Source organism: Lonchura striata, chromosome 1 (assembly GCF_046129695.1).
Source record: "Lonchura striata isolate bLonStr1 chromosome 1, bLonStr1.mat, whole genome shotgun sequence".
Taxonomy (NCBI): domain Eukaryota; kingdom Metazoa; phylum Chordata; class Aves; order Passeriformes; family Estrildidae; genus Lonchura; species Lonchura striata.
In genome coordinates, this window is record NC_134603.1 from 60,945,747 (window position 1) to 60,962,162 (window position 16,416).

General features: G+C 38.1%; 1 protein-coding gene across 3 annotated transcripts in view; it reads left to right on the forward strand.

Moving 5' to 3' along the window:
• INVS (inversin) overlaps positions 1 to 16,416 on the forward strand; it is a 90,607-nt gene that overhangs the window by 29,780 nt on the left and 44,411 nt on the right. For 2 of the 3 annotated variants that reach the window (XM_021528681.3, XM_021528682.2), the window contains 2 exons: positions 6,413 to 6,586; positions 8,726 to 8,893. In XM_021528681.3, the coding sequence (XP_021384356.2) occupies positions 6,413 to 6,586; positions 8,726 to 8,893 (342 nt within the window). Of the gene's footprint in view, positions 1 to 6,412; positions 6,587 to 8,725; positions 8,894 to 15,009; positions 15,069 to 16,416 lie in introns of those variants that run through there. The other variant, XM_021528683.2, reaches the window with a different exon arrangement.

Here is a 16,416-nt window from a genome sequence, read left to right on the forward strand (position 1 = left end):
TAGCTGAGAGAGGCAGCTTATTTGACCTCAGAAGCATATAAGAATTTGAAACTATATGGGGATATATGCAGAAATAGAAAATTGGGTAAAATGAACACCTTCTGTTAGCAGTAGGTTCTTTAAGAGTAACTGGATATTTAGTGAGCTCATTTAATAGAAATAAATTCAATAGGTTGCCTTTTGTGGCCTGTACAAAATTATTAACTGTGATGCTAGATGGAAAATTGCAAGCCTAATTAGAAATTAGCACACAAAATGTAAGAGAAGGGTAAATTATTATTTGGTAATGAACTGAAAACAGATACAGTTGAAATATGAACTGTAAGATCAGAAGGCATGTGTTACAAGTCCTTGACTGTTGCACTTGAATCTAATATTAGTATTTTTCATGAGCAAACTTAGAATCATGACTAGTATGTTTTTAAAGGATACTTAAGAGTGGCACGCTGTTAGGCATGATTGTCAGTCAAAGAGAAGATGGCAGTGGCTAGGATATCAGAAGAATAGGAATACTGAAAGTAATTGAAATTATTAGAAACATTATAGTCCAAAATGCAAGTCCCAGGGGTGGGTAGGGGGGGATGATGGACAACACACATAATGATTTATTCTTTGTATTATGAATTTATTATTTGAAACATGACTGAGAAGTATGTAATGTGCTAACTGATTAGAGAATGTCTAAAAAAATCTCCATTTATGGGAGATTGGGAAAAAATCTTCATAAAATCTCCATTTATGGGAGAAATGCAGTTTTAGGTGTATCTGACAAAATATATGCTCTAGCAGTAGACAGTGTCACTGGGATTCATTAGGGTACTTTGTGGGACCCCCTCTGGTAGCCCTGTAATCTCTGCTTACTTGTGTTCAAAATAGAAGAGTTCCAACTAGAATGAGTGCAGAAAGCAAATTATTTTTTGAGGGCAATGTAGGGTTTATCCTTTGTTACTGAGTTAAATACTCCAATGCTTGTTTAGATTTTAAAAGCCACACTGTATTTTCATGGGTAGAAGAATGAAATGTCCTTGTGTGTGTGTTGGCTTTAAAAAAAAAAAAAAAAAAAAAAAAAAAGGAAACAAAACCGAAAAGCCCGAGCCTGAAACAGAGAACTGGGAGGAAAAAAAAAAAAAAAAATCCTGAACACTGTAATTCCACTTAAAAGAAATCACAAGGAATTTTTTGAAAAGGATTAGATGTTCTTACTCCCTATAGTGCTAGAGGATGGATTTACTAATCCAGAGGGTCAATTTTAACCGTCAGTTGTAATTTGTGGTTTATCTGTAAATATTTCTAAGGCTTTCTGTTCTGCTGCAAGTGTATGCCCTGACTGCATCTTCAGTGCTTCTGACTGTCAGCAATGAAAAGCCCTTTAAAACCACCTCCTTTGTAAGGTTTTGTGTTCTTTTGGTCTGTCTGTTCCCAGTCCTGGGAAAGCAGGTATGTAATTTTGGAGTGGAGCCAAAGTAGCATCTTCACGGTTTAACAACTTGGCATTCTTTTTAATGACCCCTGCTGTTTTTACCAGGAGGTTGTATAGAGATGTTGGGCTGCTTTTTCCCCAGTTCCTCTAGCAACCCTCACAGTGCCCTAAATCTTTACAGCCCATTGTAGGTATTCTGAAAATCAAGCCTAGCTGTACAGTAACAGTTGTCAGCGCATGTGCTCTACATTGTAAATTATTACAGACCAGTCTTTCAAGTTGTGTAAAGTTCTTCATGTGGAAGAGAATTGTTATGGGTTTTGAAAATGTGGTCTCAGCAATTAATAGTGAAATAAGCAATTTTTCTATTTTCATTGTCCCCTTTTAACCCACTGATGATGATGTGATGGTAGCCTAACTATGGGTGTGCCTTTGATGTGCTTGGAGAGATGCACATAATTCTCTGACTCTTAGCCTTACCTTATACAACTCAGTTTCTCCCCTTATAAAGGTGTTGTGTTTATTTATGTTGTGTTGTATTTATCTATGCAGTGTGCTTTTAAATCTGAATATGAAAAGTTTAGTGTCAGTGATGTACCCACGCTCCAGGACAGGAGAAGTGCTTAGTGTAGAATCACACAGCTTAATATAATGACCAAGTTAACTCATCAAGAAATAGTGGGATGAAAATGGAAATAAATTTTCATAGACCTCTGTTGCATGTCAGCAGAACATTTCTAGAACCGAGGTGTACTCTTTAAAGCAAGTTTGCATGCTTGTGAAATACTTACAAATTGCTGTGAAAAATACTTAACTTCTGAGGAAGTGTTTGAAACAGAGGCACATGGCACTGAGTGACTCAGAGCAGGACTCCATGGACTGTAACAGAGGGGAAAGATGTGAAGTGTGAGACTGATGTTTGTAGTGCACTGGTAATGCAACCAGGAGTTTCAGCATCAACCTGTGATTAGAATTATACCACCACTGAACAGAGCTCATTTTTTCTTTAGCCTTTCACTTAGGTGACCATATGGGAGAGCCTGACTGTGGCTGTTTGACAGATGCCCACCCAGCTGCTCTCTCACTACACTTCCTCAAAAAGCCAGGGAGAGAAAATAGGTTGAAAAAAGTTGCTTTAGATTAATAAAGAAATAAACACATTTTCTTGTAGAGCCAAAAAACTAGGTAGAAAAATTTACCAGTAATTTTCCACTGAAACCTTTCCCTGGCAGTAGAATCATATTGAATAGACATACTAGACAGCTTTTTTTAATGACCAAACTTGCAATTTTGGGGATAATTTTTTTCAATTTCAGAGATAATCTAAATTCTGGCAAATTCATTGATTCTGACTAAAATATTTCTTTGATAACTGTCTTCTCAATTAAAACGTTCAGGAAAGGAGAGTTTTTCTGATTGCTTAGTAGTTTAGCTTGGAGTCCAGAGCTTTCTTTGAAGTCATTACTTGATGGCAGAGCCATGGTTGCTTATTGAACTGTCTACCAAAAAATGTGTTCTACATCATTGCAGTTAGTACCTGTGGCTGAATTTTTGAAATAGCAGAAGTATTTCTTCTGATTATGTTGAAGTCAGCTGTTTTCTGAAACTGCTGTAGTTTGCAGAGTCAAGGATTTTGATTTTCAAAAAGTTTTAATAGAATCTAAAGGAATTTTAAGAATTGGCAATTGAATGGTAAATTTTAGCTGCCAGGAACCAAGTTTTCTGTGTAAGTATTTAATCCTGTTTGGTCATAATGTTTTCTGCTTATAATAGAATAAATTTTGAGTCACTATCAATGGCTAAGAGACCACAGACTGACTCGGAGAGCTTTCATGCTACCCAGGAGTGTTTAGGCCAGTCAAGTGCATTATTTATGAGTAAAAACCTAACCAGCTTGAAGACTTTCTATACACAAAAATTTTATATAAATAAAGAATTGGTTTTTCAAATTAAGCATTCCCTCCCTCCACCTAATAAGACCTAAATTGCATCTGCCTTCAAGGCATGTTGATACATTCCATACTTACAAACTTAAGCAGTAATCAATTGAAGGTGGGGAAGTTTCCCATTGTCATTAAAAAGCACAGTATTGTTTTCTAACAAGTGAAAGGAAGACAGCAAAATTCATGGTATTACTAAAGAACAGAACAGCAGTCAGAAACAAAAGCATGAATAAGATAATTCGAATAAGTAATGTAAGTACAGGTGTTTTCTGTGGTAGTGTTAAAAACTCTTAAATCACTCAGAAGAAACAGAATCTTTTGTGTTTCAGAATGAAGGGATTTATTACAAATTCATTTGCTAAGGAGAAGGATTTATTGGCTAAGCATGCAAGAGAATAATGTAGTAGTAACTGATGGAAAAATGTGTAATAGCAAATATAAAATACAGTATAGGGAGAGAAATTCTAATAATAAAAGTTAGTTTTATGCATTATTTTAACTTTCAGTCTTTTTTACAGTGGAATTCATTCAAAAAGCAGAATATACTTGTAAATCTTCCAATAAGTATCTATCAACAAGACAAAACCTTTTTTTTCTCTCGTGAGTATGCATGCACTGTGTGCTGGAAATATTGAAAATAACCCAAAAATATATTATCTGCTGTGATGGAGAAAAGCAGCTATGTTTCTTCCAAGACTAATATTCTCTCAAGTTATTTAATATTGTCTTCCTCCAGTCTAATTGCCAACCACATCGTGATACACTGAGATTTTTTTTTTTTTTGCAAGTTTTAATTTTTCTTTTTTAATGAGTTTTGTAAATTTTTCTCATATTTGTCTCTAGAGTGTAATGGTAATAATGAGGAGTATTCTCATCCCTAACTCCACCTTAAATTTATCATGAATTAATTCTGAGTGTTTTCTCTGTAGTTCAGGAGCTCTGCAGACATCATGCTATTCTGCCCCTGTACTTCAGAGTATGCCTTGGTATGTGTCTGTGTACTAAAGGGACAAAATCCTGAGGTTATGCTTTCCCTGACACCCAGCAGAAGAAAAAGATGTATTTGGTCACTTCTCACTGGGAATGCTGTAGTAGCCATGCTGTCTGTGGCAAGAGAAGTTTTTCATGTTCAGGAAGGTTTGTGGTAGGTTCTGTGGCAGACTTTTCTTGTAAGCTTTCACTGATGAGCAAGGATTAGTAACAAAAAAAAGGTATAGGCAGAACAAGATAATTTTGTCTGAATTCATTTATGATTTTATTTCCCTGATTTGTATTTTAAAATAAAATAGTGTAACAGGGGAAAAAAGACTGACTTTCCTTTATTTTGGCTATACCTGGTGAAATCTATTCTGCATCCATAAAAGTCAAGTCTTCCATTACTATTAGACAAAAAACAGTACAGGAATTTTTATAAAGTATGCCCTTCCAATGTTTATGGCTGCATTGAAAAATGAAATTTGAATATTTTTTATGCCCTAGTACTGGATACTGTGGAGGCCTCCAGAATCCTCTGACTTGTCTCCATCCTACCATTCTGCTGACAAAAGCAATTTGAAATTCTGAGCCTTATGAGATACCAAAGTGCCCCCGTTCATTAGCACTGCTTGCCCTTGTCTACTTATTTGCCTTTTTAAATTGTTTTTCCAAAGACAGCCTAAGGGGACTAAGTTAACATGCAGAATTTATAAAGGAATCATAGTAGACTGAAGTATGTTAATTTGCAGGTAGTTTCACAAGCAGAAGAATCCAAAGACATGACTTCTATTGATTTGAGTGTCACCTTTCCTGTATACATTGTCTAATAAAGCTACATCAAATGCTCCAGCTTTTCCCTGAGTGGGGGAGAATTAGTACAATTTATCTTCTCTTCTGTGCTTTCTATTTTCATTATAGTTATAGGTAATGATCTATATGGGAAATTGGCAAAAACTAGTATCTTGGGGAAAAATTGGAAGACAATGAGCAAAAGTAAGGGACAACCCACTCTTCATTTTAGGAAAGGTTAAAAGTTAGATTGGGAAAAGAACTGAGGTGTTTAAATCATGATGACTGAAGGCAGGTACAGATGTTTTGCTTTAATGAGTTATTGCTCCAGCAGTTGCTTGTCCTTGATTTCAACTTAACTGCTGAAGGTGATATGACAAACCCTTAGACTTTGGGAAGTGGAAGCATCAAAATGTTGTATGTAGCATCTCTCTTATATGGAAAATAACTTTCAAGCAAGGGGTAGTAGCAAGTCAAGGCTGGCTGTACTACTAAATCAGTAGAGCTTCTTCATGATTGCATGTTCACGTCTTTAATTTTTCACTAGCTTCTTCAGTGATTTGAGAAATAAAACCAGATTGGTTTTTTTGGGATCCACCCTCATTTATTGTATCAGTATATTTATATCAAAGAAGCATTTCTATGATATTTCTTTTGAAAACATAGTGAATACCTAATGAAAGTCCTAGTGTGAAGTATTTTCAATGTGTTATAAAGCTAGCTGTCCCATCCATTTATTATATATATTGTAGACCAAAGCTCATACAGTTCTAAATTTAAAAATGTAAGAAACAATCACTTTTGCATATATTTGCTGTGTATTCAAATGAGTACATTTGATCTTTCTGAATCATTCCCGGTTATTTTTTCTTACTTTCATTTTGGAAATTATATTCTTTCTTCATGTTTGCTTTTATTCCTCATCTGATAACTGTTTACCTTGCTGAAACCAGCATGTAATGATCTTATTTTGGTTTTTACATGATTTTTACTGAGGTTAAACAGATTAAAAAACTCTGATAATATTACAGAATTTTTGGTAATAATGAACCCTGATATTCTGCCAATGGAATATAAATATCTAAAGTTAGATATAAATATCTAGTATGAGAGACCTGAAAATTAAGAGTTCATGTTAACAAAAAAAGTGTTCATTAGATGTTTCCAAAGCTTTGAGCTGTTTTACTTCAAGTTTTTAGGCACTGTAATACAGAAAAAAATTATCTAATTATCATAACTTGGTTTGATAAACTGACATAAATTTCTGATATTTTTCTTTACCCAGGGAAATTACCGCTTTATGAAACTTTTACTGGCTCGTAGAGGGAACTGGATGCAGAAGGACTTAGAGGATATGACACCGTTACATTTAACTACACGTCACAAAAGTCCAAAATGTTTAGCTTTGTTGTTAAAACATATGGCACCTGGAGAAGTGGACACCCAGGACAGAAACAAGGTAAAAGTACTGCTCATTTTAAGACAACTGCTTATTTTAAGATTTGTAGCAGCTTTAGAAATTGGTTTTACATCAAATGATTGTGTGCAAAACATTATTTGTCATAAATGTTTTATGGGTCTTCAAAGTGGAAATATTAATAATGATGATGTTAATGATGTCAAAGATCATTGCACTGGCTTCACTGACATTCTTCTTGAGAGTTGTTACAACAACAGAGGATTCAAAAACCATTCAAGTCTTTCTGTAACATTGATCCTTGTTAGAGTCTGGATAGCATGTGCTTAGGTTTTCTGCCTTTGAAAAACCTCACATTTAGGATCTTTTAATAAGAGTCACTAGAAAACTGCCCATAATTACAGCAGTCATTCTGGAGAGGTCATGCTGACTTCATGACTATGCTAATTAATTAACAAAGCTACGCATAAACCAGCCAAAACCATTTCGCAACCTTGCCTGTTCAGCAGATTCCCAAGCCAGTATTTAAAGCATTGCCAGATTCCCCACAAAACATGGAGCACTTTTCTCCCAGTTCGTATTGTGAGTAGTCGCAGTAGCAAAAATGGAATTCAGGTTGGAGAGAGATGATCTCAGGCACAGAGTCCGACCTGTTTGACCCTGTTAGGCACATTGCTTTTTCAGTTTCCTTGCTGCAGGTATGCACATCAAAATTGTCAAATATAATTCCTGAACATGACGGAGAACAAATGTCCTTTACATCTGCTTCCATGTCAGTAACTGACTGAAAGTGGTTGTAAGTGAGAGAAGTCAGTGAACCAAAGTTACCTTGGCCTTCTGGTAACCAAAACTTTCTGCTTTCATGGCAACTGTCAGTTTCCAGGAAAACTGATAAGCTCCGTTTAATAAATAACACTCATTCATTTAGTACAAATTTTTACTGGTACAAGACTGTGGTGGCACTTTGTGGAGCCTTTCTTCAGTGAGTGTCAGGTAGAAGAAAAGGCTGGGCCTCTTATTATTGTTGCCATGGTACTAAGCTAACAGCTGGCAGCAGCAAACACAAATAGGCTCCTTTTTGCCTTCTTCCTTCACAGAGAAGGATATGATAATGAATAGGATGCTAATCCAGGGTATTGTACTTCTCTACACAAATGTCCTGCAGGAGTTACTTCTCTCTTTCCAATCAAAGTTCAGGTAATGTTTAGTAGGGGTGAGAAGGTAAGAGAGCTGGGAAAACAAATATCATTCTTTATCTTATAACTCTCTGTTACTTGGCAATTGGGAGAGGTGTGTCTGGTAAATCAAATACTTGTTAATATGCCAATGTTTTGCTGGTTAAGAAACCCCCACACATTGATTTGCTTATGTAGTTATGAACATTGATAAGGCCTGTAGAAATGCTGTTGGCAGTCAGGAATTGGCAATAGGAGCATGGATTGCCTTTTGATGTTTCATTGGACTGCCATTGGACATTAGATTCACTAATATTCAACTTCAGAATTCTGAAGTTGAAGTTAAAACCTTTGTTCAAGATGGATCCAAGTCCAGTGTCAGCATTGTGTCACCTTCCCCTAGTGGAGAGTAATCTCTGTCAATTTGTGTTATCCCAAAAGAGTTTGAAGTTTAAGAGGGACTGCACTAATCACTGCAGTTGTTCTGTAGTGCAGTTCTGGTGCTAAGGCCTGTTCAGATCATCATTCTAGTTTGAATGTCATTGCTTAATACCAAGCACAGATATTTTCTCTGGGTCTGAACTGCTGCACCAAATAGCCATAAGGGCAGTGCTAAGTGGCATGCACATTTTCTCTTGCCATAGTCCAACAAATCTTCATAAAAAGCTGTTAGTCTCCTGCCAGAGATACTTACGTTCCAAGTTCTCAGTTTGGATTTCATATAAGGTAGTGCAGTTTAGACCTAACTCAGACCACAGTAGGTATGTGGTGATCTGCTCTTACTAAGGTAAATGGACCACTTGTTCAGCTGTGTTCAACCCCATTTTCACAGATATTCTGTTGTCAGCCACTCCAGGTACATGTGCTTGGTTTTTTGTCAGTGCTTTTTTTTGAAGTGTAACAAATGCTCACTTATTTACCTGTTGTTTAAAGCTGGTTTTAGCCAACTTTAATGTTTCAATGACTTTTCAATGTGTTGAAAAAGCTTGTGAAAATTGTATTGCAGCAAACTGCATTGCATTGGAGTGCCTACTACAATAACCCAGAGCACGTGAAACTTCTCATAAAACATGATTCAAATATTGGAATTCCTGATATTGAAGGAAAAATCCCACTTCACTGGGCAGCTAACAACAAGGACCCTAGTGCAATCCACACAGTAAAATGTATTCTGGTAAGAAAGTCTGCTATATATGTATATAACATTTTCTGTCCTTACTACTTTCTTCTGATAGAAATATTTTTTATTCTCTTAAGATTTCTCATATTGGTCCACTGACCCTTTGAAAATGAAATAATTTCCTTTTCCTAATATCCTGAACTTTGTAAGAAATAATTCTAAATATGTTTGCTCTCTCAAAAAGACTCTGTTTTGAGTTATATAGGTGAATGTCTTTGCTCTAAGTCTTGTAAGGAGAGGAGAACGGGAAAGACTTAAAAGTTTTCATGGATAAAATGGCCAGTCATATTGCTCATTTCAGTTACATTTTGCACACTGATTTCTTTGTTATGTGTCTTTCCTTCATTTTTTGAAAGTTTATGTCTAGTTATCTGTACTGAAAATTTTAATTTGTTTTTTCAAGTTAGAATTCTGGGAAATATTTGATCAATTGTCAGCCAGCCCACAATCAGTTTGCTGAGAGACTTTCTACATAATTTTGTGTATGAATTTAATACTGTTTCCTTGATAGCATATTTTCTCTTTCTCCAATATTTGAGTTTATCTTCTACAATGACAGCTATAATGGGTACAATGAAATAATGTGCTCAGCTTGATTTTTACCTTGATTTTTATTTTGTGGAAATTTCTGAGCTTCACTAACATGGAAAGGTACAGAAGCCTCAGTTTAATTTTTCTGTCATATTAGAACAATCTTCCTGTATCTTTCAGAAGTAGACCCTTAGTGATTGTACTTTAACTGCAAAGACTTGTATGTCTGTCTGCCTGATTAGCTGGCAAGCTGAGACCTTAAATATGAAAATGAAAACTTTCTTTGCTTTTTTTCAAATCACACTGACAGTCTTACATATACTGATATGTTTTTTACTATAAAAATAGTTTTAGAGAAGTTTCCAGCATCAAAGAGATTGTATGTCTGTATTACCACTGTTTATTCAATATGTTTGTAATTTGTAATCAGCTGTGAAATAATTTGTTACAAACAAAATTTTGCCCCAAACTTTGTATTTGTATCTACTTTTCTGCCACACTGGAGAAGTAAACTTGCTGCAGAATACATACAGATTTTTGTATTCAACTACAGATTTTTTAAAACATTAGGTAGTCAAAAGATAAATATTTTTTTAAGTTGTGGTGTGTTGGGCTCAGACAACAGCCTCACAGCCACTCACTCACCTGCCCTCTTTCAAGGCAGAGAAAATAGAAGGGCAAGCAATAAGACTTGTGGATGAAGATAATGCCAGCGCAGTATAGAAAGTAAGAGCTACATGTAGAAAAGGAAATTCCCATCATCAGGCAGATGTCAGCCACTTCCAGGAAAGTGGAAAAAAAGCTTGGAAAACAAATGGTGTATCCATGAGGCATCCTTCCTACCCTCCCCCTGTCCCTGAGTTTAATTGCTGAGCATGATATTACATGGTATGAAGTATTGCTTGGGTCAGTTTGTGGCAAATATCCCAGCTGTGTCCTGTCCCAGTTTCTTGCCCACCCTCAGCCCATTCACCAGGGTAAGCAAGGGAGCAGGACATGAAAAAGAGGAATCAATCCATGCTATTCTACAATAGCCAAAACATGGGTGTGTTATCAACAGTTTTAATCACAAATACAAAGCCTAGCTGCTGCAATGAAAATTAACTCCATCTCAGACAGATGTACTACAAAAGATCAAAAATACTTGTTCCCATACTGAAAGTGTTCTCAAAGATTCCCTTTAGGTAATCCAGAATCATGATCATGTCCAGGATTTTTGGAGAACTTTTTTTGTTTGTTTGTATTTATAGTTCTTTTAAACTCTGACAATTAAAATAATCAGGGAATGGTTTGAATTGGTAGGAAACTTTTGAAGATCATCTAGTCCAATCGCCCTGCCATGGGCAGGGACATCTTCGGCTACATCAGCTTGCTTAGGGCCCTGTCCAGCCCTTTGAACTCTTCCAGGAATGGGGAATCTACAACTTCTCTGGGCGACCTGTTCCAGTGCCTCACCACCCTCACAGCAGAATTTCTTCCTAATATCCAGTCTAAACCTACTCTCAGTTTGAAATCATTCCCCCTTGTCCTGTCACTACATGCCCTTGTAAATAGTCCTTCTCCATCTTTCTTGTAGGCCCTCTTTAGGTACTGGAAGGCTGCTGTAAGGTATTCCTGGAGCCTTCTCTTCTGCATGTGAGAACTTTTTCAGCCTTTCTGCATAGGAGAGGTGCTCCATCCTCTAATGATCTTGGTGGCCTCTTCTGGACTCACTCCAACAGGCTGATATCTTCCCTGTGCTGAGGACCCCAGAACTGGATTAAATACTCCAAGTGGAATCTCAGGAGAATAGAACAGAGGAGCAGAATCCTCACCCTCAACCTCCTGACCACTCTGCATTTGATGCTGCCCAGAACACACTTGGCTTTCTGGGTCACAAGCAGATAAATCTTTGCAAGCTCAAGTCCAGCCTCTCATCCTTTACCCAGCACCCCTAAGCCCTTCCTGGCAGGGCTGCTCTTGATCTGTTCATCCCCCAGCCTGTGTTAATACTGGGTTTTCCCTGACCTGGGTGCAGCACCTTGCACTCAGCTTTATTGAACTTCATGAGTTTCCCATGGGTCTACTTCTTGAGCTTGTCCAGGTCCCTCTGGGTGGTATCCCATCCCTCAGGCTTGTCAGCTGCTTGGTGTCATCTGCAGACTTGCTGGGAGTGCACTCAATCCCTTCACCTGTGTCATTAACAAATACATTAAATCTCACTGGTCCCAGCACAGCCTCCTGAGGAACATCATCATTATCCATTGGGACATTGAGACATATCCATTGCTCTGCATATAACTGTCCAACCAATTCTTTATCCATCAAACAGTCTAACCATCAAATCTCTCCAATTTGTAGACAAGGACAGTATGGGAGGCTGCATCAAAGGCTTTGCAGCAGTTCAGAAAAAATAACATCCATAGCCATTCTACTGATGTAGTCACTCCATCATAGAAGGCCACTGGGTTAATCAGGTATGGCTTGGTGACCAAGTCCAGTGTCGCATTCTCTCTGTTAGGGCTGTCTGTCACTTGTCTTGAGAAGTTATCCTCCATTCATCCCAGGAGTCTCCTGGATTCCCTATAGCTCACCGTGCTGCTTCTCTGACAAATGTCAAGGTGGCTGAAGTTCCCCAGCAGAACAAGAACCTCCAGCACAATGCCTCCTGCAGCTGGAGCAAGAAGGCTTTGTCAGGAGGCTCCCCTTGGTCAGGCAGCCTGTAGTAGACACTGACCACAGGGTTCCTTTTGTTGCCTTAGTTTCTGATTCCTGCCTACAGGCTTTTTACATGCTCACGGCTGTTCTTCAAGGACAGCACGTTGCACTCTATCCATCTATTGTGAAGAGCAACCCCTTTGACCCTCCTTCCTGTCCTGTCCCTTCTGAGCAGCCTGTAGCCACACACCAGTCATGGGTTTGTCCCATGAAGTTTCAGTAGGGGCAACTGGGTCGTAGCTTTCTTCTGGAAGCTTTCAACTCCTCCTGTTGCTCATGCTGGGTGCAGTGGTATAGAGGCACTTTGGCTGGGCTGAAAAGAGTGTATTCTTGATTTCATCTAGGCTTTTTTATGCATCAGCTTAATTGTTTATATTGCAATTAGTTACATCTATAGGTACTTAATAACGGAGTAAGTTAATAACAAGTTTAAATGAAAAAGTAATTTAGCTATGCTAAATTAAAGTTGATGCTAGAGGAATGTTGTTATTAGGTAATCAATCTGTTGACTGACTTTTTTGTTGAGTATAAATACCTTTTTGTGGTGATGGTGGTGGTGCCCTGAGTTTAATCCTGTAGTAAGAACTCCTCTCCAAATTGAAGTGTTTTTCTTACTTGTCTTGAAGTGACAGAGCTTCACAGCACACTGCAGACACAGCAGAGCTCACAGTCTTCCCCTCCTTTCTTAGCTGCTTTTTGCCATTTACCCAATTCCAAGTCTATTGTCTAAGCATCACGTTTGATTCTCATTCCTTTCTAGGTCTTCTAACTTTACAGATTTTCACATTGAGTATTGTATTGCTAATGGATGTACCCGTAAAGTGAGAATTTCTGTCATCTTGTGTCTTAACCTATAATTGCATTTTTAAGTTTGTGAAAACACTGTCTTGTGGTGATAGCAGTATAAAAGGCAAGTGTCTGTGTCACTGTTGCTTCCCCATTTTTAATCACATCCAACCAAACCATTTGCCTTTGCTTTCTCTAAGCACTGTGCCATTGCCCAGACAGCAGTGAGGTATCAAGATCTACTTCCAGACTACCTTTGGTGCCTGCTGGCCAAGTTATGAAAAACAACACTGCTGTTGTTTCTCTCTTGTTATCTTTAACACTGTGGAAGAATTCCCCAGAAAACTATTTTTTTTTCTCTAGTATCCTACTTGGAATTCTCCAGTGCTTGACAAAAGTTAGCTGCTGGTTTTATTGAGACCACAGTCTATGGTACTGAAAAATGCTGTCTTGTTTTTCTGTACTCTGCCCTTTGGGTGTGGCCAGATATTGCCTTCTGTTTATAAATTCTTAAAATTAAGGGTCATATTTCTTTTTGATATTTGTATAGTACATAGTCCATTGGTATTGTCAAAATAATTATGAGAAGAGCTCAGCTGAATACTGAGAAAGTAGGTTGGGTGTGCAGGGGTGACAGGCAGAAATTGTTATATCTGATATGGAAATCCATGAAATACTGCCAAAATGGAACTCGACATAGGTAGAAAGTAGACATGTGAAGTAGAGAGAAACTCTAACCTGGAGATCCTCTCATGGTCAACTTCCTTTTCCACCTTTCCAGATTGTGCTTGGTTATGTGAAAAACATTGGGAAGATTGAAGGAGAAAATAACAGAATAAGGTTCCATTATTATGATGGAAACAACTGCTTAGTACTTTCTGCCTATTTTGTATCTCTTCTCTTTATTTATTCTTCATGGTAAGAGACATGACATTTGTTTATGCCACACTTTTCAATATTGCCTACAATTCCATTGTTCTAATTGCCACAGAAAAATCCTTAGCTTCTGTTTCTTCTCTGTATTGTGTTTAAAATATTAATACAGTATGACAGTTTAATTATAGCTAACCAAACCCACTTAAAATCTAAAGAAATTTTACTCATGAATGTAGGCAGAAACAGAAAATTTTAATTTAGGTGGCCAAAAAATTCAAAACACATGAATACCTTAAGACTAGAGTATAAATAGTGGATTTGTCATTGGAGAATCTGTACTATTTTACGAAAATAACCCTTTTGAGTATGGGGGTATTTCTTGGCAACATCAGTGACTTTAAGCCAGGAGTTTTACAATTATTTATTTAGGATGTTGTTGTGCTTCTAGAAGGCTTGGAAATTAGCTGTCAGGATTACAACAGGAAATTATAAGTGAAGAAGCATTTGTTTTCTTGTTTGTCCATTTTGTTCAAACACATTTTCCTCTGGTGGACTTAGAATTTCAGTATTAACTTCTGTGCCTATCATAATTCATGTTTAGCCATTCTTAAAAGTGATTATCATAAAATGAATTTTTGCAGTAGGCTCTATGCTCCCCCTGCTGAGCTCTATGAATAGACAAAAAGTAAGCATATTTCTCTCAAGAATTATTGAAGTTAGGGAACAACATACAAGTTTTTACTGTAGCGGTTCAGGTAAATGCTTTTGAATGCTTATCAAAAGAAGTGTTACACATGCTTTGATTATTGTAGTTTGTGCATGTAACAATGTTAAGTTTGACTGCATTTTTAGCTGAGAGTCATATTTATCAATTTTTTATGTTTTTAATAGATTATTTGTTATTGTACTGGTGGCTACATATATTAGTGAACTCCAGTGTGTTTTAAGTATGTTAATGTTTGACTCTAACAAAACATGACTGGCAGTACAGATACCTAATCTAAAATTGATAACAGTTTTTTGTCTGAGATGGGCAACTTAATTAGCATTTAAATATCATTGGCAGATATTATTACTCAGTTACTGTCCATCATCTTTGAAAAGTCATGCAGAACAGGAAAGGTGCCTGAGAACTGGAGGAAAGCCAGTGTCACTCCAGTGTCTTGAGAAAGGGACCGGAAGGACAGCCCAGGAAACTGCAGATATCACCTCAGTCCCCGTGAAGATGATGGGACAGCTCCTCCTGGATATCATCTCTAAGCATGTGAAGGAAAATAAGGTTATTAGTAGTCAACATGGATTCACCAAGGGGAAATTGTGCTTGACCAGTAAGAGAGCCTTCTGTAATGGCAGGACTGGCAGGGTAGATGAGGGAAGATCAGGGCGTGTTGTCTACCTTGACTTCAGCGGGGCTTTTGACACTGTCTCCCATTCCATTGACATAGGTGAGCTCAGGAGGGTGGGTTCTGTGAGTGGGCAGTGGGTGTGTTGAGGACTGGCTGAATGTCAGAGCTCAGAGGGCTGTGACCAGTGGCACGCAGTCTGGTTCCAGGCCTGTATCTATCTACAGGTGTTCCCCAGAGGTCAGTACTGGGCCCAGTCTTTTTCCATTTATTTGTTACTAACCTCGATGAAGGGAAAGTACCCTCAGCAGGTTTGCTGATGATATAAAACTGGGAGGAGTGGCTGATACACCGTCCTGGTGAGCTGCCAGTCAGTGTGACCTGGGCTGGCCAGAGAGTTGGGCAGACAGGAATCTCATCTGAGCTCAACAGGGGCAAATAGAGAGTCCTGCACAGGGGGAGGAATCATGCTGTACACCAGTAGAAGGACCTGGTGCACAACAGGCTGTCCATGAGGCAGCAGTGTGCCCTGCCAAGAAGGCCATTGGTACCCTGGGATGCATTAGGAAGAGCATTCCCAACAGGCTGAGGAGAGCTGATCTTCCCTAGAGGATCAGCCCTAGTGAGGGCCCATCTGAAATGCTGTGTCCAGTTCTGGGATCCCCAGTTCAAGAAAGACCAAGAGTTAGCGGGGAGGGTCCAGCTAAATGCTATGAAGATGAGGATGGCTCCAGATCATCACTTTTATCAGGAAAGGCTGAGAGAGCTGGAGTCAGCCTGGAGAAAACTGAGAGGGAATCTTATAAATGAGAAATACCTTAAGTGTGGATGTCAAGAGGATGGAGCCAGACACTTTCCAGTGGTGCTCAGCAACAGGATAAAGGGGCAATGGGTACAAACTGAAACATGGAGTTCCCATTTGGATATGAAGGAAAGCATCTTTACTGAGATGAAAGGTGACTGAGCATTGGAAGAAACTGCCTAGAGAGATTGTGGAGTCTTCTTCTCAGGAGATATTTAAAACCCACCTAGACTTAATTCTGGGCAACCTGCTGTAGTAGGGGGTTGGATTAGATTATCTCCAGAGATCCTTTCCAATGCCAACCATTCTGTGATTCTGTCATTTATATACAGTGCGCAAAGTATGTAGCTCCTTAGATCTAGAAAACTGACATTAACCAAATACTAAGATATTTAACTTGGCACTGCAAGAAAGTAAACAGTAAGAAACAAAGAATCAGGGCATTGCAGAGTTGAAGTTACTACTGCTGTATTAATTTAGCC